Source organism: Sylvia atricapilla, chromosome 3 (genome assembly GCF_009819655.1).
Source record: "Sylvia atricapilla isolate bSylAtr1 chromosome 3, bSylAtr1.pri, whole genome shotgun sequence".
Taxonomy (NCBI): Eukaryota; Metazoa; Chordata; class Aves; order Passeriformes; family Sylviidae; genus Sylvia; species Sylvia atricapilla.
In genome coordinates, this window is record NC_089142.1 from 1,566,974 (window position 1) to 1,591,612 (window position 24,639).

General features: G+C 44.6%; 1 protein-coding gene across 1 annotated transcript in view; it reads left to right on the forward strand.

Annotated features, from left to right (window-relative positions):
• The window catches only part of FZD3 (frizzled class receptor 3), a 50,396-nt gene extending 26,403 nt beyond the window's left edge, over window positions 1-23,993 (forward strand). Inside the window, exons 2-6 of the mRNA XM_066314594.1 lie at window positions 1,370-1,566; window positions 3,088-4,105; window positions 20,533-20,681; window positions 21,487-21,720; window positions 23,777-23,993. Coding sequence (XP_066170691.1) covers window positions 1,370-1,566; window positions 3,088-4,105; window positions 20,533-20,681; window positions 21,487-21,720; window positions 23,777-23,993 — 1,815 coding nt within the window. The remainder of the gene's footprint in view (window positions 1-1,369; window positions 1,567-3,087; window positions 4,106-20,532; window positions 20,682-21,486; window positions 21,721-23,776) is intronic.
• The last annotated feature ends 646 nt before the right edge of the window (window positions 23,994-24,639 follow it).

Below are 24,639 nucleotides of genomic sequence, written 5' to 3' on the forward strand. Positions count from 1 at the left end.
ATAAGGGAGAAGTGAAACTTTCCCTTGCAATTCCCAGTATTTGCAATTTCCTGGTCACAGAAAATGACCTACTTTTCCCCGTTAGATCAGTTCTGCTCTGTAGTTTGGAAAAAAGAAATGCTGAATTGGTTTAAAACACTTCTCAGGAAATTGCTGCTTGAGAATGTGATTTTTCTGCAGCTCCTCTTCAGCTACACTGGTAACAAGATTTAGGATTTTATGTGTATTTTTATACAGCGGGTTCATTTGTGCTTCAGCTATTGCGCCGCAAACTCCAAGGATTAGAATTCCTGATCCTTAGTCCTGCTGGGCTCTGGAGAAAACCCTGGTATCCAAATAATGGACTTCTTCTAAAACTCTGTGTGGAACAAAGCTACTGATGAAGCCACTGTCCCCTTTTCCCTTTGAGATGTGATTTGAAGTATAAATCAGGGGAAGAAGTGGCTCATGGAGGTGGTGGTTTTTTTTTTCCAGTCTGGGTTTTGTTTTACTCCAGAATTGGAAATCCTAAATGTATTCCAATATTCTCTAATTCCACTCTCGTGGGAATATGATTGATCTTATATTGATATCCAAAGAGATGGTGAGGCTTTGGATGGTGGTGGGTGCCACAGAGATTTGGAATAAAACATTGATTAATTCTTGGGGAGTTTTAAGGACAAAACCACCAAACCCAGGAGCAGAATGAAGCCACACTGGACAATGATGTGGATTATCACCATGCCACCAGCTTCTTCTGAGACATAAACCCCTGTCCTGGTTATTTTTCCTTCTTTATCCTTCAGGAATTCTCCAGACCAGCTAATCTATCCCTAACTCTGATAGATTTTTCTGGCAGAGCTTCCGAGGAGTGGTGCTCTCATGGATACCCAAATCTGTCACAAAGCACCACAGGAACACGAGACATTAGTTATTTATTCTGATTTTTTTTTTTCAGGTTTTGAATTCATGGTGTTTTCTGATGCTTAGGCAAGAAGTGACCTTTTACCTGTGCCTTCACTGTGATTACAGCCCTGGGAATTCTGTGACTGTGTGGGAATTTAAATAATTGGGATAACGTTCGGGCTGGGAATGTTTTCCTTCCATGGATGCGCCTTCGTGAGAGAACTGAAACCCACCTCAGGGGAACATATCCATCTGATTCCCACTGATTTTAATGCAGATGGAGGACATGAACATCCCTTGGGGAATATTTTCACTGTCCCCATGGTCACCTGCCTTCCTAAAACCACCAACTTCTGTCCTGATGCTCCTTTCTCCCAACAGCCGGAAAGTCGCGGTTACGGCTGCGATGAGACAAAACTAAAATATTCCACAAAAGTGCTGCTTGCGGCTATTGATTTCTCGTTTTTTTTTTGAATGTTGGCAGCCCTTCCACCCCATGGTGAACCTGGAGTGCTCCCGGGATTTCCGTCCCTTCCTGTGTGCCCTGTATGCCCCGGTGTGCATGGAATACGGGCGGGTGACGCTGCCCTGCCGCCGCCTCTGCCAGCGCGCCCACAGCGAGTGCTCCAAGCTCATGGAGATGTTTGGTGTCCCCTGGCCCGAGGACATGGAGTGCACCAGGTGAGAAAATCCCCCCCCTCTTTCTTTCTTTTTTTTTTTTTTTTTTTTTTTCTTTTTTTTTTTTTTTTTTTTAATTTCAGCATAAAATTTTTACTCGCATCCGGGATGTTTTACAGCCCATAAAAAAAAAAAAAATGTTTTAAACCTTTCCCGTCGCAAGCGGATGTGTTTTGCTTCCCAGTTGCTTTTCCTGAGGTGGGAAGTGAGTTCCTGTGGCAATGCATCTGTACAGGAGGCCGTTCTGATGCACCACGAACTGGTTGTCAGTAATATTATCAAACCACCTGCAGTTCTGTTGTTAGAGCTCTCAGAAATTCATCGAAGTTGCTGACAAAACAACAGGATCAAAAATAAGAAGAGAGCCTGAGAAAAAGACGTCTGCAAAAAATGTAAACCCTAAATAAGAGAAGCACAACGTGAGGATGGACATTCAACCAACTGGATGTCCTGGATGTGTGCCTCCCTCAGGAAGAGGCAGCTCAGCCAACCCAGAAATGCCCACGTGGACAGTAAACCTAGAATCTGCATCTCCCATGTAATGCAAACCATAAATGGCTTCTGTTGGAATCTTGTAATTCAGCAGCCCATTTCCCCCTACAAGTTTCTGTTTCTGCCCAGGAGATCAGTGAAAGCTGGGTTTGATGAGGGTGAAATCTCAAAGCTGTTTGCAGAGCATGTACTCCTTGCTGAGCTGCAAACAGCCGTCTTCAGCTTCACGTTGCACAAATAAGTTTATGGAAAAACGATCCAGTGGTGTTCCAAGCTGTTTGAGACAGAATAGGCATGGAATTAAAAGCAGTACCTTCATGCTTTATTGTTTTTTTACAAGTGACTCCAACAGTTAATGAAACCGAGGAGCACAAACAGGAAGAAATAGTTCACAGTTGGATTGGAGACAATGGAAAACAATTAGAATGTTTTTAGTTAAACAAGTCAGAGGACGTTTCTAGGTTACTGGGATTGCTCCAGCCTCTCCTTTGAAGCTCCAGCAGTCCTCAGCCTCCAGTCAGAGCTTTATTTATCCGTCATAATTCCATTTATTAATGCTGGTGTCAACTACACAAATATCTTCATCATAATTCCATTTATTAATGCTGGTGTCAACTACACAAATATCTTCATCATAACTGCATTTATTAAAACTGGTTGGCAGTGCTGGTTGGAGTTTTTTGGTGTCACCACCTCACTGGCCTGGCTGATGGCAGTTGCTTAGAAAAGGCTTTAAAATGTTTTTAAAATCCTGCTGCCATGGGCTTGAATTCACAGATTTCCTGGGATGGATTTTGCATCCTTACCTTCCTTCTTAAATCTCAAATGGGCTCCTCATTTGTTTAGTTTTTCGATTTATTTAATAGTTTCAGCATTGACGCTGTGGGATGAGTTCGTGACTAAATAGCGGCAGAATTCCGTGGATTCCCCATGTTTTGGGTTCTGGATGGTCTGGTTTTGCTCCGGTTGAATTCTCACCTAGAAATGAGGTTACCAGTCCTGGTAAATTGTGAGTAAACGCCTCTTTTTTAGGTTCCCAGACTGCGACGAGCCCTACCCTCGCCTGGTTGACCTCAACTTGGCCGGCGAGCCCACGGAGGAGACCCCCATGGCCGTCCAGAGGGATTATGGCTTTTGGTGTCCTCGGGAGCTGAAAATCGACCCAGACCTGGGTTACTCCTTCCTCAGGGTCCGGGACTGCTCCCCTCCATGCCCCAACATGTATTTCCGCCGGGAGGAGCTTTCCTTCGCCCGTTACTTCATCGGGGTCATCTCCATCGTCTGCCTCTCGGCCACCTTGTTCACCTTCCTCACCTTCCTCATCGACGTCACGCGCTTCCGCTACCCGGAGAGGCCCATCATCTTCTACGCCGTCTGCTACATGATGGTGTCCCTCATCTTCTTCATCGGCTTCCTGCTGGAGGACAGGGTGGCCTGCAACGCCTCCAGCCCCTCCCAGTACAAAGCCTCCACGGTCACCCAAGGCTCCCACAACAAGGCCTGCACCATGCTCTTCATGGTGCTCTACTTCTTCACCATGGCCGGCAGCGTCTGGTGGGTCATCCTCACCATCACCTGGTTCCTGGCCGCCGTGCCCAAGTGGGGCAGCGAGGCCATCGAGAAGAAGGCTTTGCTCTTCCACGCCAGCGCCTGGGGCATCCCGGGCACCCTCACCATCATCCTGCTGGCCATGAACAAAATCGAGGGCGACAACATCAGCGGCGTGTGCTTCGTGGGCCTCTACGACGTGGACGCGCTGAGGTACTTCGTGCTGGCTCCTCTCTGCCTCTACGTGGTGGTGGGAGTGTCCCTGCTGTTGGCCGGGATCATCTCCCTGAATCGCGTCCGCATCGAGATCCCGCTGGAGAAGGAGAACCAGGACAAGCTGGTGAAGTTCATGATCCGCATCGGCGTCTTCAGCGTGCTCTACCTGGTGCCCTTGCTGGTGGTCATCGGGTGTTACTTCTACGAGCAGGCTTACCGTGGCATCTGGGAGACCACCTGGATCCAGGAGCGCTGCCGGGAATACCACATCCCCTGTCCCTACCAGGTGAGCAGCTCCCACCCTTCCCTCCGAGTCCTTTTTCTGCATGGGGCTTTTTGGCTGTGACACCCAAAAATGTGTCCTGAGGATCCAGGAGCGCTGCTGGGAATACCACATCCCCTGTCCCTACCAGGTGAGCAGCTCTCACCCTTCCCCTCCCAGTCCTTCTTGTCCTTCTTCTGCATGGGGCTTGGCTGTGACACCCAAAAATGTGTCCTGAGGATCCAGGAGCCAGTACCACATCCCCTGTCCCTACCAGGTGAGCAGCTCCCACCTTTCCCTCCGAGTCCTTCTTCTGTGCGGGGCTTTTTGGCTGTGACACCCAAAAATGTGTCCTGAGGATCCAGGAGTGCTGCTGGGAATACCACATCCCCTGTCCCTACCAGGTGAGCAGTTCTCACCCTTCCCCTCCGAGTCCTTCCTCCGCACGGGGCTTTTTGGCTGTGACACCCAAAAATGTGTCCTGAGGATCCAGGAGCCAGTACCACATCCCCTGTCCCTACCAGGTGAGCAGCTCCCACCTTTCCCTCCGAGTCCTTTTTCTGCACGGGGCTTTTTGGCTGTGACACCCAAAAATGTGTCCTGAGGATCCAGGAGCCAGTACCACATCCCCTGTCCCTACCAGGTGAGCAGCTCTCACCCTTCCCCTCTGAGTCCTTCTTCCTCACGGGGCTTTTTGGCTGTGACACCCAAAAATGTGTCCTGAGGGCCGAGCAGATGTAGATTTTTTATTTGTTTGGGGGAAAATGAGTTCTTTGTGCACGCTGTTAGGGACGTGGAAGAACAAAGCAGCAGAAAGGTGAGCAGGAAAGCTCTTTTCTTTATTTTTTTGACTCTGTCTATATATACATTTTGAGAAGCAGGCCAAAGGTTGGCTACACAGGTAGTCATCTCTTCGACCTCACTGGTGAACGTCACCATCAATCATCTTTCTCCTCCCAGAGGAGAAATGTGTAAACAAAATAGATAAGTTCTAAAAAATCACATAGTTTTCTTGAAGCTGCGTGAGAACAAAATGCAAACGGTGAAAAACAGGCAAACTTGGGGCAACACACTCTGAGAGGGATGAAGGTGGTGGAATGGTGGATTTGGAGCAGTGGAATCACTTGGAATTTGAGCCATGGGCTGATTGCAGAGACCTTTTGGGGCTCTTTGCACTCAAAGGAGATGCTGAGCGCGGAGTTTTTGCTCCTTTGGCTGGGGTTGTGTTGGTCACTGGCCATTCAGAGATGTCCTTGGAGATGGTGCCCTTCCCTCTGGGAATGTCCCCACCCTCAGCTGAGCTCCCACAGCCTCAGGAAGGGCCCCGAGTCCCATCCCAACAATCAAAGTCTGGAGGGAGCACACCCTGGGGACACTCGGTGATTGAACCAAAAGATGGTGAATTTTTGAGTGCAGGGGTGATTTTGAGAAGCCCAAGGCAGGAGAGGACACTGAGCTGCCCTTTGGTCCAGGTCTGGTTGGGCTGAGCAGCTTGGGGGAGTCTCAGAGAGGCTTTATGGGGTGGGTGAGTGGGGAAAAGCTTCTTCAGAACGGGAGAAATTCCTGCAGGTGGTGTGGAAACTGAGTCAGGTGGCAGGGGAGAGTTACTCGTCATTCCTCACTCAAAGCGCTGCTGTTCCTATTAAAAAAAAAAAAAAAAATTTGTTAAATTAAAAAATTGTTGCCATACTCAAATTACCGAGATAATGCCTTAGGCTGGGTGCTGTTGGGAAATCTTTGGTGATTTTTCGTGGAGTTTTCTGGGGCACCTACACAGGATGTAAAGATATTAATTTTAAACCATCCTCACGACCAGGGCTTTGATGAGATGATTTTTGGTCGTTGGGAGTTTTGCTGGTGAGGAATCTTGGCGTTCAAACTGTTGTTTGAGTTATCAGGCTGCTCTTTGTAGTTCTTGTTCATCTTGTAGCAGTTTTGGGGCTTTGATGGCCTGGAGGTTTTGTGCTCATTTTGTTCTGGGAACATCTGTATAAAATCCAACTTCAAGAGTCTTCTGAAGAAAACCAGAGCTTGCAGCTTGTCAGCTTGTGGATTTTTTTTTTTTTTCCAAGAAATTGAGACTTATCTGCTCGGTTTAATTGAGTTATCAGAGGAACAGAAGCCTCTAAGAGCCCTAAGATCAAACTCTCCACTGGTTTATTCAGATGCAGTTGAAAAGGAAGTATTTTAGGGATTAATTGCCTGCTTTTGGGCCAAAATGGCAGATTGTTTTTGGCATGACATTCCTTAGCTATTTCCTGCAACTTGTTTTAAAGGAACGTTACTTCCAGAGAGTTTTACAGCAAACCTGTATTTTACAGCTGCGTGCAGAAGGATATTTAAAAATTAACATTTTGCTCTGAAGCAGTTAAAACCACCAGCTGAGTCATCAAAGCTCACATTTTAATGCAATAAAATATCACTCAAAGGTTTGGCTTAAGCTTGATAATAATCCTTTTATTACCTTTTAACCCCTTTTTGGTGGGTTTTTTGGTGTTTTTTTTTCTCTGTTAGGTTTTATTAGGGCTGGACTGTTCCCTCCCATCTGATGTGGGAGCATTTTTTTGTGGCAGGAAATCTCTGGCCGTGGGTGTGTGCAGTTCCACTGGCTGGATTGAGTCTTCACTGCTGCGGGTTTTAATCTGTTCAAACTGGCTGATGCTTAAAAACAAAGAGAGGGACAAAAAAAAAAAACCAAACCCCAAAACAAACGAAGGGACACGTGGCTTTTCCCTTAATTAATTTCCAACACCCACCGTGCTACCAATCTGAATTTAAAGATCTATAAAATCACAAGGGTTTTGGGGAGGCAAAATTTTGAGCAAAAACTCGTTTTTAAGCTCGGAACTGCGGGCTGGGATAATGAAAATATGTAGGAAAACGCTCCTGAAATCCCTGGCAAACCGTTGCCATAATGGCCCAGCGGGAGCCAAAAGAACAATAATGGTTTCATTCACATCAAATTGGGTTGAAGGACCTGCAGACCCCAGGGAGTATTAGAGGGGTTGGGTTTGTTGTTTTTTTTTTTTTCCCCCTTTTAACCCATCCGTTTATACTTTTATTTTTTTTTCCCCTCAAACTAAACACGCTTCCCATATCAAACAACCCAGGTTTATAACTGGAGCAGATTCCCAAAGCTGTGGGGAAAATTGATTTTTTCCTTAGCTCATGCTTGTGAAATATATCCTTAAATTAAGAGGGGAAACGTGGAGTTTTGTGGGGAACATCCCTCAGCGGCGAAATAAGAGCGTGTTTTTAATGTTATTTAATTAACTTCCAATGTTTCTGGGAGCAGAACCCATCCTCTGCAGTTGATCCCACGCCCTGGACAAAAAGGTTTTTGTGTGCCCAACACCAGCAAAGCCGAGGTTAAAAAATCCATTGGGGCGTGACATCATCATCTTTGCCCTGGGAGATGATGCCGCGGAAAACTCCTTCTGGAAAATTCCCTGTGGGAAGGGGGTTGGGAATCTGCAGCTGCTCCAGCGGGGTCAGTGCCGTGGATTCTCCTGGCTGCTCCACAGCCAGGCTGGGGGTCAGATAAAACCCAGAAACTCTGTTTATGTGGGCTGCCTCAAATCGGAAATATTCCCCGAATTAGAAATATTCAAAATGTGTCTGTGTGGGAAATCACCTGTTGTGATTCCTGACTGTCTTAAATCAGAAATATTCCCCAAATTAGAAATATTCAAGAGGCATCAGTGTGGGAAATCACCTGTTGTGTTTCCAGGCTGCCTCAAATCGGAAATATTCCTCAAATTAGAAATATTCAAGATGCCTCTATGTGGGAAATCACCCGTTGTGTTTCCAGGCTGCCTCAAATCAGAAATATTCCTCAAATTAGAAATATTCAAGATGTCTCTGTGTGGGAAATCACCCCTTGTGATTCCTGACTGCCTTAAATCAGAAATATTCCCCAAATTAGAAATATTCAAGAGACCTCTATGTAGGAAATCACCTGTTGTGATTCCAGGCTGCCTTAAATCAGAAATATTCCCCAAATTAGAAATATTCAAGATGTCTCTGTGTGGGAAATCACCCGTTGTGATTCCTGACTGCCTCAAATCAGAAATATTCCCCAAATTAGAAATATTCAAGATGTGTCTGTGTGGGAAATCACCCCTTGTGATTCCTGACTGCCTCAAATCAGAAATATTCCCCGAATTAGAAATATTCAAGATGTTTCTGTGTGGGAAATCACCTGTTGTGATTCCTGACTGCCTTAAATCAAAATATTCCCCAAATTAGAAATATTCAGGATGCCTCTATGTGGGAAATCACCTGTTGTGATTCCTGACTGCCTCAAATAGGAAATATTCCCCAAATTAGAAATATTCAAGAGGCATCAGTGTGGGAAATCACCTGTTGTGATTCCTGACTGCCTTAAATCAGAAATATTCCCCAAATTAGAAATATTCAAGATGTGTCTGTGTGGGAAATCACCTGTTGTGATTCCTGACTGCCTTAAATCAGAAATATTCCCCAAATTAGAAATATTCAAGAGGCGTCAGTGTGGGAAATCACCCGTTGTGTTTCCAGGCTGCCTCAAATCAGAAATATTCCTCAAATTAGAAATATTCAAGATGTCTCTATGTGGGAAATCATCCCTTGTGATTCCAGGCTGCCTTAAATCAGAAATATTCCCCAAATTAGAAATATTCAAGATGTGTCTGTGTGGGAAAACACCCCTTGTGATTCCTGACTGCCTCAAATCAGAAATATTCTCTAAATTAGAAATATTCAAGATGTCTCTGTGTGGGAAATCACCCGTTGTGATTCCTGACTGCCTCAAATCAGAAATATTCCCCAAATTAGAAATATTCAAGATGTCTCTGTGTGGGAAATCACCCGTTGTGTTTCCAGGCTGCCTCAAATCAGAAATATTCCTCAAATTAGAAATATTCAAGATGCGTCTGTGTGGGAAATCACCCCTTGTGATTCCTGACTGCCTCAAATCAGAAATATTCTCTAAATTAGAAATATTCAAGATGCCTCTATGTAGGAAATCACCCCTTGTGATTCCTGACTGCCTTAAATCAGAAATATTCCCCAAATTAGAAATATTCAAGAGGCCTCTATGTGGGAAATCACCCGTTGTGTTTCCAGGCTGCCTCAAATCGAAAATATTCCCCAAATTAGAAATATTCAAGATGTCTCTGTGTGGGAAATCACCCGTTGTGTTTCCAGGCTGCCTCAAATCAGAAATATTCCTCAAATTAGAAATATTCAAGATGTCTCTATGTGGGAAATCATCCCTTGTGATTCCTGACTGCCTCAAATCAGAAATATTCTCTAAATTAGAAATATTCAAGATGTCTCTGTGTGGGAAATCACCTGTTGTGATTCCTGACTGCCTTAAATCAGAAATATTCCCCAAATTAGAAATATTCAAGATGCCTCTGTGTGGGAAATCACCTGTTGTGATTCCTGACTGCCTCAAATCGAAAATATTCCCCAAATTAGAAATATTCAAGATGTCTCTGTGTGGGAAAACACCCCTTGTGATTCCTGACTTCCAGGATTTTTCCTGGCTTGACGCAGGTGTGGATTCTCCTGGCTTTTTTTTTTTTTTTTTTTTTTTTTTTTTTTTTTTTTTTTTTTGGTAAATCTGGGAGGCATCCGCTGCTTTCCTTGTGAAATAAAAAATAATCTTTTCCACAAGGGCAGTGAATCAATGTCCCAGTTTTCCCCTCTCCTCGTGGACAGGGATAGAAGGAGTTTGTGGTGTCCTCAGTGTCCTCTGCACTCCAAAATCTAGGAGAGGATAGGGAAGGAAATCTCTGCTCAAATAATACTGGCCTAAAACTGTCTTGACCCATCCTCTTGTCTTTTTACCTCAGCTGGGATATTTTTCTTTTCCTGGAAGGGGAAACAGAGCCTTTGGAATCTACTTTCAGCATAGGAACACTCAAACAAAGAGCTGAATTTTACACTGGAATCCTACTTTTTGCTCATTAAGAAAGGAATTAACGTCACCTCGTGGTTCTCAGGGCAGAATTTCACCATTCTGGATAAATTCCTGGTTTGTTAATCCTGCCCCCAACGTTCAGCTCTCAAAGTTTGTCTCTTTGCTCTCTTATTTGGAACTTCTTCCCAGATGGGAATGGGACATCCATCAGGAATTCACGTGGGAATTAAATCAGATCCAGTGTAGGCGCACTGGGATAAAATTTTGGGCCACCAAAATTTTATGGGGAAGGTCAGGTTGGATTTTAGGAAAAGGCTCCAGTCAGGTTTTGAATTCCTGTTGCCGTAAAAGCTGTGATTCCCTTTCCACCTGAACCCAGAAGTAAAGGGGAAAAGCAGAGGAAAAGATAAAAAACCCCAAACTTTGAAGTTAATTTATCTGCTGTTCCACATCTTTGTCCTGCACGGTGAATAATTCCTCACAAGGAGAGGGATGGAGTTCTATTCCTCTTGGAATTACAAAGAAAATCAAAACTGGGCCACAGTGACCTGCCCCAATCTGTAGAAAAAGGTCTCAAAACTGGGATGAATTTGGCTAAAAATTGAAATATAAACTCAGCAAACCCATCCTCAAGGCTGCTTGTAATGCACATTTCTCTCGTGAGAAACAGAGAGTTCAAAAGTCAAGAAAAATCTGATTTCCTGCAAAGTAAAAAAAAAAGCCTTAGGATTAATTTATCTCAAATCCAAACCTAAATAGACTCCACAGTTTCCATGGATGCTTCAGGGCCAGACTCAGCACTGAGCTGCTGGGAGAGGCTTCAAATCTAGATACTGAAGAGATTAAAAAAAAAAAAAAAATAAAATAAACCATTTCAAAGATGTTTGCAGCTGGAATGGGAGTCCTGGGGAAGAGGAACTGAGCAGTAGGAATTCATGATCTCTTTCAAAAGGTCACCTTGGCTCTTACTGGGTGTTTTAAACTGGGGGTTTTTGCTGCAAAATTCCCAGTTTTTTCCTGGGGAAAGTGTGTGAGAGAAGGTTTCAGTCAGTCCCCTTCAAAAATCAGAATAAACTTGTTTAAACTCGTTTTCTAGATCCTGACCAGCTTTGATTTGAATCTTTACAATCATTCCAGAAAGAAAATGAGGGAAGAGGGATTTTTTTTTTTTTTTTTTGCCCATTTTTTGAGGATTGAACGTAAAGAAGCACCTGAGGTGGGAATTCCTGGAGTTTGGGAATCCCATGGAGGGATGATTTCACTTTGCTGCTGATGGAGAGGAGTTTTTCTGCAGGAACGATGAGCGCAACTCTTTCAAAAGTAATTTTCACCGAGTTCTTTGAAGCAGATCCTGTGCTTATCTTTAAATCTCCTCCGTTTTCCTTCTGATCTCCTCTTGACAAAAAAAAAATTAAAATCGCCTTGGTGTTTTGAAGAACTTAATTATTCTGAGCTGAAAAAATGATGTAATAGCGAATATCTTTTTTTTATCAGCGACAAAAAATAGACAATCCCATTTTTTATCCCCCTTTTTTTTTTTTTTTTCCCTCTTCACTCTTGTTTCATTCCAAGTTGAGGCCTTGCTGTGGGATAAAATTAAATGGGATTTTACTGGGAGTTTCACCACCTCACTCCCATCCCTGGCACAAAGGCAATGAAAGTAATGCACTTGCCAGTTTATTGCTATTAATACGATTATTATTAATAATATATTTTAATAATATATTATTATTAATATATTATTGTATTGTCGTTATATTTATTATTATTATTACTATTGTGCTATTATTCCTATTAATATTAATGAGATTTTAATACAAAAATTTTAATGCATTATCTGACAGCATCGAAACAATGAGTTTTAATATTTAGGATTAAAATCCTAATAGGATTAAAATCACCTGCTGGTAATTTTGCCTCAAGAATTCAGCAGTTTTCTCGCCTCCAAATTTCACAAGTGCCCTTGCATGAGCTTTAATTTCCAAACCAAATAATTCTGTGATTCTCTGTCCCAAAATTAACCTTGTGTGACCAAAAATAAAAAATCTCTTCGTTTCAGGCTTTTTTGGCTCACTAACATCCCCAAACTGCTTTATTTTGCTGGTTTTTTTCTGAAGGCTGCCCATGCAACTGGGGCAACATTTCCAAGTTTCATTCCTCCTTGGCTGAATATCCTGGCTCCTCGTGTTTATTTTAAATAAAACTGGGCTGAAACAAAAGAAACACCAATTAAAGGTGGCAAGAATTAATCCCTGGGCAGGCAGACCCAGTGGTTTTGCAGTGCAAAGTCGGGATGGAATTTCTCCGTTTTTGTGGAGAAAAATTAAATTTTTTCCCCATTTTTTCCATTTTTTTTCCCCCCGCATTTTTTTTTTTTTTTCCATTTTGCCCCTCATTTTCTCCACTCCTCAGGGTTTGTTGCCACTGTGGTTTTTTTGGTGGTTTTTTTTTTCACCCAGCTGTTTTGCCATCTGTGGGGTTGGCTGGAGAAAAGGGACCTCAGTCAGGAAATCCTCAGTTCACGTGAAAGGGACTAAAATAAATTTAAATTTCTGTAAATCCAGGGGGTTTTCCTCCATCTTCTTTCCTCATCAGTTATTGTTTAGAATTCCTCTCAGGGGAGAGGTGATGGATTTGCTTAAGTCTGCCCTAAGGAGCTGCCTCTCGTTGGATGTAATTATTCCGTCTTGAAGAGAAACAAAACAAAACAGAGGTGGAGATAAAACCAGATTTTCCGTATTTATCCCAAGAGAATGGAGCAAATCTGAATTAGGAGCTGGGGTTCACTCCCCAAAAAATGCAGCTTGGCTCAGAACATTATTGACCACAGAAGTGCAGTGTTTCCTAGTGATGATACGTGGAATTTCTCCTCAGTTAAATGCTTAGAAAAAAAAAAAAAAATATATATATATATATTCAAGGAGCAGCCTTGAAATCTGGTTATTAAGGAAGATCTTTTCCCACTGACACTTTAATTGTGATTAAAGCAGCAACAAGAGCTGAGTGAAGTCACTCTTCACCCTCAGAACTGGATGCTGCAGCACCACACAGGTGAAATCCAACACCCAGAAACCAGATTTGTCTTTTTGTCTCAGAAAACTGAAGGGAATTGCTTTAGGATTTGCATTCGGGAATGTATTTTGACTTGTGGTTTGCTTGTGTATTTTTGTCTTTTTAATTGCGCTTCTGGAGTCGTTATATATCATTATCTTTCTATATTATTTTATATATAGAGAGAGGATTGTTTTTCTGAATTATTTAAAAATATCTGTTATGCTCAAAAACGAGCAAGACTGGGGTCTATTTCTCATTTTCACGAGTATGAAGCAAAACTGGTATGTATCAAAAATTGATAAGAAATGCCCAACTGATAAGAAATCTCAAAATTGATGAGCTGTGTCCAAATCAGGGTAATGCTTGGGCCAACTTATGTTACTCCTTGTGTTTAAATTTTGGGAATTGCCTTATTTTGCGTTGTTTTATAGGTTTAACAACCTGACTTTAATGCACGAAAATACTTCAGTTTCTCCTCCTGAAGCAGTTTTTCAGAGGGAAGTGAGGGGAGTTTTAAGTAGAAAGAAGCCATTAATAATTTATATTTGAATATATATCAGTGCACTATTACGCTGTAAAATTTTTTTCCACTGATGGAATAACCCTGACACCAAATTGTTTTTCAGAGGCTCAGGGAGGTGTTTTTTAGGCCCCCACACAGTTAAAATTATTGGGAAAAAAAAGATTTTAGATGGATTTGGCATGGTGAGGTGAATCTGGGCTATCACTTAACTTCCCCAAAAAAAAGTTTATCCCAGAATAGCTGTTCCCCGTGAAGGTGGTAATTTTATAAACCTTTATTCCAAATAAATTCCAAATTTATTTATTTTCACCTCGGATTAGCTTTGACGCTGTTACCAACCCGAATCTTGCAGAGTAGCCAGAATGGTTTGATAAAAGCAAAGATTTTAATAACAATTTACTGTACAGTGACAAATCCTGCTGCGTTTGACTGGAAAACAAATCGTGAGTGTGATCCCTGAACCTTCAGAGCCATGACAGTGATGGAAAGGCTTTTAAAAGCAAGTCCCCTTCGGTCTTTCCTCTATCTTTTTCCCATTTCCAACAAAGGGATGGGCTAATTTGAATCTCATTGCTTTTTACCCCGAGGGAAAATATCAGATGATCGGGGTTATTGCCCCAGAGGAGGGGGGACAGGTGTTGTGTTTGGGTTTTTTTTTTCCCTCACACACACACCTCGTGCTCATTAATTTGAGTTTTCACACCTTTTAGTGGGAAGAGGCAGCTGTGATTGATCACTCGGGGGCAGGAGGGGAAAACACCCAGGAATTGGTTATATAAGCATTTAAATGAGCAATGTGCCTGCAGAGCAGCGTTGGTTTTCCCTGGAGGAACGTGGAAATTGATGTTTTTAACCTCTTTTCTGAGGATTCTTGGATTTACTCTTGGATGCTCTGCACCAGCCCAGCAGATGGGAGGAGGAGGAAAACGGGCTTCAGAAATCCCTTTATTTAATTAGTGATCTTTGTTTCTGACAGAATTTGTTGGGTAAGGCTTCGGGATGTGTCTGAGCAGCTCCGAGCGCGGCACGCAGCCCAAATCCTCTACACCTCCTTGCCTGCTTTCCTTGTCAGCTGGATGGCTCTGAGAGCCTGGATCCACAGAGAAATCCTTCCCTGGGATGGAATTCCCAGAGTATTCGTGGCTGCCTCATCCCTAGAAGTGTCCAAGGCCGGGTTGGAGCAGCCTGAGATAGTGGGAGGTGTTGGGGTTGGAAATGGGTGAGCTTTCAGGTCCTTCTCAACCCAAACCATTCACAAATTCCATGAAATTCCCGAGTTCTCGTCTTCCTGGAGCGCACAAACCCCTCGTACATCCCTGGGAAGCCGTCAGGTGTGGAGGAAAACAGAGAATCCCCAGAATTCTCCTCCTCCCTCTGGGAAAAGTTCTCCTCTCTAAGGACACAGCCCCAGGGCTTCCCACTCCCTGTGTCCCTGACACTCTGCCCTCGCAAAAAACCAGCTCCTGGCGCTCAGAGCAAGCAGGTTTTTATCTAAAAAGGGACATTATCCCGTTGTTTTTAGGAGATCTCTCTGGATCTGAGCTTTCCAGCGTGAAGGGGGAATTTAGAAAGCCTTTTGGTACAGGATTGTGAGGGCAACTTGAGGTTCAGAGACTTTAAGAAGAGTCTGGCCACGGTGCCGAGTGGGAAACAGAAGGAATGATGGAATTCCATTCCTCAGCAGATGTTCCCAGTTATTGTTTCAGCTGGTAACAGGAATGTAGATGCTAAAATTGGGTTTAGGAGTGGATTTTTTTCCCCTCACTGGCTGCATCAGCAGTGGAATTCAGTCTCTGATAGCGAGGGGTCACCGTTCTGGTGGCCATTCCCCATCTCTGACAACAGAAGTGGTGTTGTGGTTTGAAAACAAACCGAGTGAGAGGCTCCAAGTCACAAATACAATTTAATGAGACGAAAAGGAAAAATAAAATAAAATAAAATAAAATAAAATAAAATAAAATAAAATAAATGCAACAATACAAAAAGAAAAACCACTGACAGAGTCAGAACACACCCTGAGCAGGTGATGGAAGCAGTCTCCAGGTGAGGTGCTCTTCCTGAAGCAGTGATCCCGTAGAAAGGTCTGGTAGCTCTGGTCCTCTGGGAATCCAGTGGGTAAGGGCTGCTTCTACTGTCCCAAATCCCAGTTTATATCCAGGTGGGAATGCTTGGCTCCTCCCCATGGGCGGAGCATCTCCCAATGGGATGATGAGTCACACAGGGGCTCCTTGATGGCCCATTAAAGAGAGATAACTCCAGAGGGAGTTGTCTATAAGGCATTGATGGGCCATGAACTGAAGATGGTGATAGAATACATCCTAAACTACCACCCAGGACAAGTGATAATTGTTATTTCATGGCTGGAACGCTGCTCAGGCTCTTTTTTTTGGGAATTTTGTTGGTGTTTCACCACTCGGGGTTCTGGCAGAACTGAAAGGTGAAGTCAGTGCCTCCTGCAGGGCTGATTCCAGGGGAATTGCTGTCCTGTGGGATTTGTGCTTAATGCTGAAGTCCCAGCCTGGGCTGCTTGAGGTTGCTGGAGGGTGTTTTAAGATCAAATCCCCTCTCAGAACCCCTCCTCTGAAAGCAGAGTACCCAAGACTCCTCAATCATTGGCGGGAGGGATGAGGAAATCCCTCATTTCTACAGGGTAACAGAGAGATGTGGCATTTTCCCTGATAAAAATTAATTGTGGTACATCAATAAAATGCTGCAACCCAAAAAATATATCATTGCCTTCAGCCCACCTTGCTGAAATACCCTTAAATCTTTAATTGTAGCTTCAATACCGTGTGTATTTATCAGTACAAGCAAGAACAGAACGAATTTCTTAATAAAATGGTTTGGGTTGGAAGGGACCTGAAGGATCACCTCGTTTCCAGGGATGCTCCAGACTGTCTGTGCTGCTGGGAAGGTGCTTTTTTTACTGGAATCATTCCTCCTGAGTGAATTCCAGGCTGGAAACTGCCAGCAGAGCTTCCCTTGCGTCGTGTTTGTGTAAAAAAAAAGAGGAAATTCTGCACAGGGAGCCGACACAGTGATTTTTCCCTCCCGTGGCAGGGGGTTGTGGAATGAGAGGAGCTTCAAGGACCCTTCCAACCCAAATCATTCCGAGAGTGCTGTGAATTCTGCAATTTCTTCTCCTTTTTATTACAATTTTTATTCATTTATTCATTATTACAATTTTTTATTCATTTTTATTACAATTTTTATTCATTGTGTGCAGCTCAGCACAAGGCAGCAGCTCCGAAGGGTCCCGTAGAAAAGTGAGAGATGGAAATGCGTTTTAAATCCTCCTGAACTTCAGTTCCTTTTCCTCCTTGCAGGAGTTCAGCTTTCGGGGAGGTTTCTTAAACAAACCATTGCTTTATTCAGGTGTAAATACAAACAGAGTCAGGTAGCGCTCAAAGAAATTCGCTTTTTAAACCCAAAGGCGTTTCCTTTCAACCTGCATTTTCAAAAGCACGGATGGAAAGTACATCAGGTGACTTGAAATAAACCCAGCCATCTCCAGAGGGTCTCATTTATTGATTATTCCCCGCCTCATCTCCTCTCTCCGAGAGGATAAATTGAAACCAGGGATCCTGTCCAATTTTCACTTTCCTAAAGTGGTTCTGATGCCTGTTCAAGGTCACGTTTCCTGTCAGGGAAGAATTCACCATGAATAAAGACCCAGAGCAGATCACGATCACGGGGAAATGTTTTTCATTTTGGCCGAGGTGGCGTGTGGAGTTTGTATATTCCAGGTGGATGCATCATTCCATGTGTGCTGGATAAAACTAACCCCACCCAAATCTGCGCTCTTTAAAGTTGTGTTTTTTCCTAAATAGCTGAGCAATAAAAGAGTCTTAATTTTTGATGATGAACACAAATGAGGTTTTTTGCCCTAATTTTCCTGGTTTTAAACCCGGTCTCTGTCCCAGTGTTTTGGGGTTGGAGGTGCCCCAGTGCAAACACCTGGGGTTTTTTTAGCCCAATAAACCCGGAAGAATCATTTTCAAGTTTCATTTTTCCGGTGTTAATTATTATAAATGTTGCTAATTATTATAAATACCTCGTATCTGCGGATGAATATTGTTTCAAACAGGTGCAGTCACTTAGTATTAATGTGAGTTTAATGGGTGTTACTCCCTGAATTGGCTGCTTTGAGGTTTAATTTGGAGAAAAACGTGTAATGATGTTTAATAACTCACTTTGCCAAAGAGCAGGACGTGCTTCCTTTGGCCTCAAAGATTTGTTGAATGTATTTATTTTAATTTTTTTTCTCGCTTGGAATTATTTGTAGCGCTCGTCAGGAACACGTCGAGCCAGGAGTTTTGCTGTTGAGCGATTTACTGTAATACCTTGGTGGAATAAAACTGGTGGTTTTATTCTCCATGAAATAATTCAAAATTAAATTCCCTTCAGGCCAGAGCTTCTGCTAGAGGAGACCTGGCCCTGTGGACAGACATTAAATGTAAAAATAAATATAAATAATTAAACGTAAGAACGCACCTTCATTAATGTCACCTTCATTAAGAAATGATGAATTTCACCCCTGGTTCCACTTAGTGCCAAACGAGCTCCTGATGAAATAATAATAAGGTGGGTTTTTGGAGAGCTTTGTTTCGCTGGGTCATTTTTTTATTGGGAAATCGTGAATATTATTATTTTTTTTGAATGCTGAGTGGAATCTCACCCAGGTTGGCTGCAGAACCACCTCAGGGCTGTTCTTTTAAATGCTGTAGGAAGCTCCGGTGGTGTCCAGGACCCTTCAGCATCCGTGGTTTTCCTGGGGCAGAGGTGGGTGGAGAACTCCTAAGGAACATCTCCTAATTATGCTCGTCACATTTCTCCACTTTTATTTTCCATCTCCAGCGGTGACAGAACTAAAAATCTGCAGTTACACAAAATAGTAAACCAGGAATTTCTGGATTAAATCAGTGGAAGCCGTGTTGCCCCTCAGCAGTAACTGGAATATACTTGGAATATCCTGAGGTGGGAGCCTGTTCCTGGCAAATCCCGCTGACACAGGACATGATTTAACTTTGGATTTTCAGTTTAGGGGGGAAAACTGCTCCTGGATGTTGTTCCAGGAGGTTGTAGCTCTGTTTCTACACCAATACAGGCTCACAGGATCAGAGGGGAGCTCTGGTTTTCTCTGTCACACACTGGTGACACTCAGAACGTGCCTGTCCCCCACAATTCGTATCTGGAGCCATTCCAAACCCCTGCTCTCCTGAGGATGGAATTCCTTCATGGCTGGTGCACTAATTCTTTCCTATTGCTTAGATTAAACACTTCGAAGTGGTTTTTTTTTTCCCTCCACATTTTGGTGTTCAGCTTTTCTTTCCCTCACACCTTTGAGTCCCGTTCTTTTTGTCACACCTTTTAGCAGCTTCTTGCAAGGAGGGGCTGTGAATTCCCAGAGTATTCCCAGAGTATTCCCAGAGTATTCCAACCTCACCCTCGCCTCAGAGAGCACCAGTCCCTGTCTCAAAACAGCTCCTGGGATGTTGGGAAGATTTCCTGGGCATCTCCCCACAATTAAACAGCCACAATTAAACCTTCCTTGAGCCATCTGCGGGTTTTTCTGACCCCACTGTGCACTGAGTTTGTTTCTCTCCAAAGCTGCTGTTTGTCCTCAGCCCTCGTCTCCTGAGAAAACAAAAAAATTTTAAGCTGGCAGGAAATTTCTAAGGGTTTGGAAAACTCCCTCAGCTGTGCCAAAAGGCAGGAAGCTCTTGTTAAAGGGCAGGTTGTTTAGGGGTGTTTTTAGTGGATGTTTGAGATCACGGAATCACAGAGTGGTTTGGGAAGGGACCAAAGCTCATCCCAACGCCTCCCATCGTCCCAGGCTGCTCCAAGCCCTGTCCAGCCTGGCCTTGGACACCTCCAGGGATCTCCACAGCTTCTCTGGGAATTATATCCCGGCCCCTCACCACCCTCCCAGCCAGGAATTCCTTCCCAATATCCCATCCAACCCCACCCTCTGGCAGTGGGAAGCCATTCCCTGTGTCCTGTCCCTCCATCCCTTGTCCCCAGTCCCTCTCCAGCTCTCCTGGAGACCCTTTAGGCCCTGGAAAAGGCTCTGAGCTCTCCCTGGATCCTTCTCTTCTCCAGGTGAGCACCCCCAGCTCTCCCAGCCTTGATCCCAGTTCTCCCGGCTGCTGGAACTGTTGGAATTTCACCATCACAGGGCAAGTGCACAGAGTTTGTTCACACCACCACGAGTTTGTTCCTTCCCTCCACAGCTTGGTGGCCTCTTCCAGGCTTGCTCTGGAAGTTTTTTTCTCCTTGAAAGTTCAGTTTTCGAGCTGGATTACCAATTCCAGAAAGCCCCTGGGGTGTTTGTTTTGCAGCTGCCCTACAGACCCGTCTGGAAAGAAAAAAAAAATGTTTGCCTTCTTTTCCAAACAAACCCTTTGGGTATAAAAACGTTCGGAAAAGTAGATCTTGAGAGCGTTTCCAAGTTCAGCTGAGCTCCCTGAAGAGAGAACCTCTTTGCTGGGTTGATAAAAATCAAGCCCTTGCACCTGGCCAGAGCCTTGAATTCCCGAGGGAGGGAGGCAGGGAAACCCTCCAAGGGATGAAGGATCAGCGTTGGCCATCCATGAAGCTTCCACTGGCGTGTTTTTTCCCAAGAGCAGCCACAGCACCTGGTCCTATATAGGTTAATCCCATCAAAGGAGCGACTCTTTCTGAGTTGCAGACTAGAAAATATTTCAGGATTATTCAGGGCACGGACAAAAGACCAGGAATAGGAATAAAGGCCAGGACCTCACAGCAGTTGAGCCTTTTGTCTGAGGCAGCCCTGCGCCCTGCAGCTCTCTCGGTCATGCTCCATGGAGCCAGGGAACAAAGGAATCCTGACCGTGTTTGCTTTGGCTCCAGGCACAGAGGGAATGATTTAAATCTGTTCCTAAACGAGTGGTGAGCCAGCGTGAGGCCTTACAATCTTCCTTTTCTCTCTTTTTCTCTCTCCAGGTCACTCAGATGAGCCGTCCAGACCTGATTTTGTTCCTCATGAAGTACCTGATGGCCTTGGTGGTTGGGATCCCCTCGGTGTTCTGGGTTGGAAGCAAGAAGACCTGTTTTGAGTGGGCCAGCTTCTTCCACGGGCGCAGGAAAAAAGAGTGAGAGATTTTACAGATAAACCCTTCCCTTGGTGTCCTGAGAGGTTGGTTTTTCATGGAGGCAGAGGCAGGAATGGATGGAAAAGTCAGGATGGAGCAAGGAAGGACAAGACAGGCAGCAGCTCAAAAAATTCCTCATTTCTCCCTAACTGTTCTTTGTTCCCAGAATCGAATCTACGTTTGTCTGTCTCAACAATGTTTTTAAACAAGAATTAAGTGTCAAATAAACACTGCAACTACTCTGCCTTTGTCTGAGAGGTGGAATGGAAACTTTTTATTTATAAATGTGCATCTAGCCAACCGAATCAGAGCTTTGAATTAAAATTAAATGCAGTTTCTCCTCACTGGGTTGCAGTTGAAAGCATTTGCCTCTGCTTTTAATGTTCCTTATGCATTGGTGCTGAAGAGGAGTTTGATAAAGTGACAACAAGAATTTCTTGGGGCTTCTGTAAGGTTGAAATTAATTTAGATTAAGGTTGTCATCGATTTAGGGACAATCTGTGTGATTTCGTGGTAGCCAGGTAGTTTCCTAATAAATATTGTCGTCTAAGATGTAATAAAACAAGAGACAAAAAGACAGAAGCCTTTTGGTGACTCCTCCATGACTTTTGGTCCATCCTTCAAGGATTCAACCTGTCTAAAATACCCAGAGAGGGAGAGGCTTGAAAACCAGGAAAACGAGGACATTATGATGTAAATAACGCTCTTGTTTGCCCGAGCTGCTCCTCATTCTGTTTGCAAAGCAGTCACAGCGCTGCGATGGCTTTTACACCGCGCTAATTAACGTTAATTGCTCCAACTGCAGAGTCGTCAACGAGAGCCGCCAAGTGCTGCAGGAGCCGGACTTCGCCCAGTCCCTCCTGAGGGATCCCAACACTCCCATCATCCGAAAATCCAGGGGTACCTCCACCCAGGGCACCTCCACGCACGCCTCGTCCACTCAGCTGGCCGTGATGGATGACCAGAGGAGCAAGGCCGGCAGTGTCCACAGCAAAGTCAGCAGCTACCACGGCAGCCTGCACCGCTCGCGGGACGGACGGTACGTCCCCCCATCCCAAAAAAATAAATAAATCCTGGAGTTACTGTTATAAAGGATGAGAAGGCGATTCGAAATAGCAGGATTTATTTAGCAAATTTTTTAAAAAAATTAAAAAGCCACGATAAATTTGGACAATGCTGATGGAATGCTGGGTGGGCAGAGTGACGGTAACAACGGCACCATCCAACCTCAGCCACACATCACTGGGTCTTGGAGTAGGGTTTTTATACAGTTTGTTTGTCCTGAGGCTACGTCCATTGACAGTCCAAATATTCATGTGTCTCTTTATTTCCAAGTGAGGTCTGAAAGGGGTTCCTGTAAATATGAAAAGATGATTCAGGATTTTCCTGGATCTCATTTTTGGGGTGCTGATTTGATCATCCTCCGGATCCCCTATCAATATTGATATCAGATGTCCAGCAGCAGTGAAGTGGAGGCCCATCATTGATGAATGGGCCATCTCCAGTCAGGCCATGTCATTTCTGTCACAAATGTTGTGGTTTCACAGCTTCCACCACAGCTCTTGGAATCTCGGAGATGCCCTGGAGTGGCTTTTTGATAGACCAAATCTTTGATACACGAATTTATTCATTACATTTACCACATTAGCCACGGCTTGGGTGGGAAGAGACCTTCAACATCATCTCGTTCCACCTTCCAGGGACACCTTCTGCTGTCCCAGGTTACTCCAAGCCCTGTCCAACCTGTCCTGAAACAATTCCACGTGTGGGGAAATCCACAAGCTCTCTGGGCAAATCTTGTGCAGGAGATTGGATGGACAGGCCCCTTGCAGCCAGACACGTGGCCATAATTTCTGCTAAAACTGCGTGTTCTGGTGCATCTCCTCTCCCTGTCAGTGTCTGGACTGGAAAGAAAGAAAAATTCCGTGATAATTTCAGAGTCTGTGCTGGTCTTGGTGAATTAATTACACAGCAGAGCTGTGTCCAGCACTGGTTTTTTTGCACGGGAGCCATCTGTGCTACACCTTGTGGGAACACAGACCTGCCCCAAGGTCAGCTCAGCACTCTCCTGCCTGCTTTTGTCCGTGTGTCAGTCCATTTTCTGTCTGCCAAACAGGGCTGCGAGCTCCCCTCTCTGAGCTGAGGTGGAGCTAAGACTCCCAGCAGTAATTAATCAACATTTCACTAATTATCAATACCAGACAGCGCTGGTGTAAGAACCTGTAGGCGAATCTGTGGGCGGCTGGGACAAGGAATTCTGCTTTAGATATTCTAGAACATGTGGGTTTATTGCAGGGGTAAAAGGGGTAAAAAGCCTTCAGCCACCAGCCGGGGCTGGAGGGAAATCCCAAAGAGAGAGGGAGAGAGAACAGCAGGGTGAGAGCTGAGAGAGAAGGGAGAGAGAGAGCAAAGGGCAGGGGGAGAGAGCAGGAGTAGGGGGAAGAGGAAGGGTGAGAGTTAAGAGTTAAGAGGAGGGATAAGAGTAAGAGTTAAGAAGTAAGAGAGTTAAGAGAGCTCAGAGCAGCAGGAAGGAGAGGAGGAAGAGGTAAGAGAGCGAGGTCCTTGGTACAATCCATTATATCTCCTTTTGTGATGAATATTCTAATTTTCAGTGACCAACCAACACCAGACGCAAAATCCTATAGAATCTACATCCAGCCTGTAAGAACTACTATATTACCATATGAGTTATATTTTAAACTCTAAAAACTACTCTTTAAACTTCTGTATTGCTACATTGACCTTTGGATCCCTGAGCCAGCAGAAAGGGATTGTTCAATCCAAAGGGATTCTCCTATAGCTAGGCCATTGTTTTCAGGTTATAGAGTAACTAAGACTCGGTATCCTACAACTCAAAGTCAGCTTTCATTTGTATTCCAATTATAGGTTTCATATTTTCAGAATCTTTGCTAAGCAATCATATTTATAAGGTTTCCCTGATTCATCCTCCCCAGCAAGAACCGAGCTAGACCCTTTGTGTGAGGAGCTGAAACACTTCCCCCAGGGGCTGTAGGAACGACTGAGCTGAGCAGGGAATACTTCCCTCCTTATCCCCATTCTTTCAGCGATAACCCGCCGGCGTTTCCCCCCACCAGGTACACTCCCTGCAGCTACAGGGGCGTGGAGGAACGACTACCTCACGGCAGCATGTCGAGGCTGACAGACCACTCCAGGCACAGCAGCTCGCACCGCCTGAACGAGCAGTCGCGGCACGGCAGCGCCAGGGACCTCAGCACCACCAACCCCATGGCACACATCACTCACGGCACCAGCATGAACCGTGTCATCGAGGAGGATGGCACCAGCGCCTGACGGGGACACGGAGAGCTCCCGGGGCTTTCCTCAGTGTTGGTGTTATCCTCTGGTCAGCTGCTGGATTGGGAAAACCGCGGTCGGCGCTGTGGGGGCTTACCCAGGAGCTGAGTGAAGAGCTGGTTGTCTCCTCTGAACCTCCTCTTGTAGGTAATTATTTATTTGATAACTGCTCTTCGTCAGGCGCCACTGCTGGATTTCGTACTCTCCGTGGAAGAAAACGATCTCCCCCTTCCTTCTTTCTCCCTCCCTCTGTCCCTCCTTCCGTGGGCTCCAGCCCCGAAATCTCGGTTGGAGTTGTTCTGATGGGACTGGAGGGAAATCTTGGTGGTTGAAGGAATCCCTCCATGCATCTCCCTCCAGGGGAGACGTCCAGAGCTGCCTGAGGGACATCTGTGCGAGCTGGCAGCGTTTGGTGACACTGGAAACGCCACAGGAACGAGAATTTTGGAGAAGGAAACCCCTCTGAGGATCACCAGCTCTATTCCCAGAGCTGTCCAGGCTCAGTTGTCCACAGGGCAGGGGGAAGACAGAGGCAGGGAAGAGCGATGATTTTTTTATAACTTGTATTGCCCTTGCTTTTTTTACAAAAGACTATTTAAATTTTCTACTCGTTTACAATTTCTGTAGGAAGAGATGGGTTTTA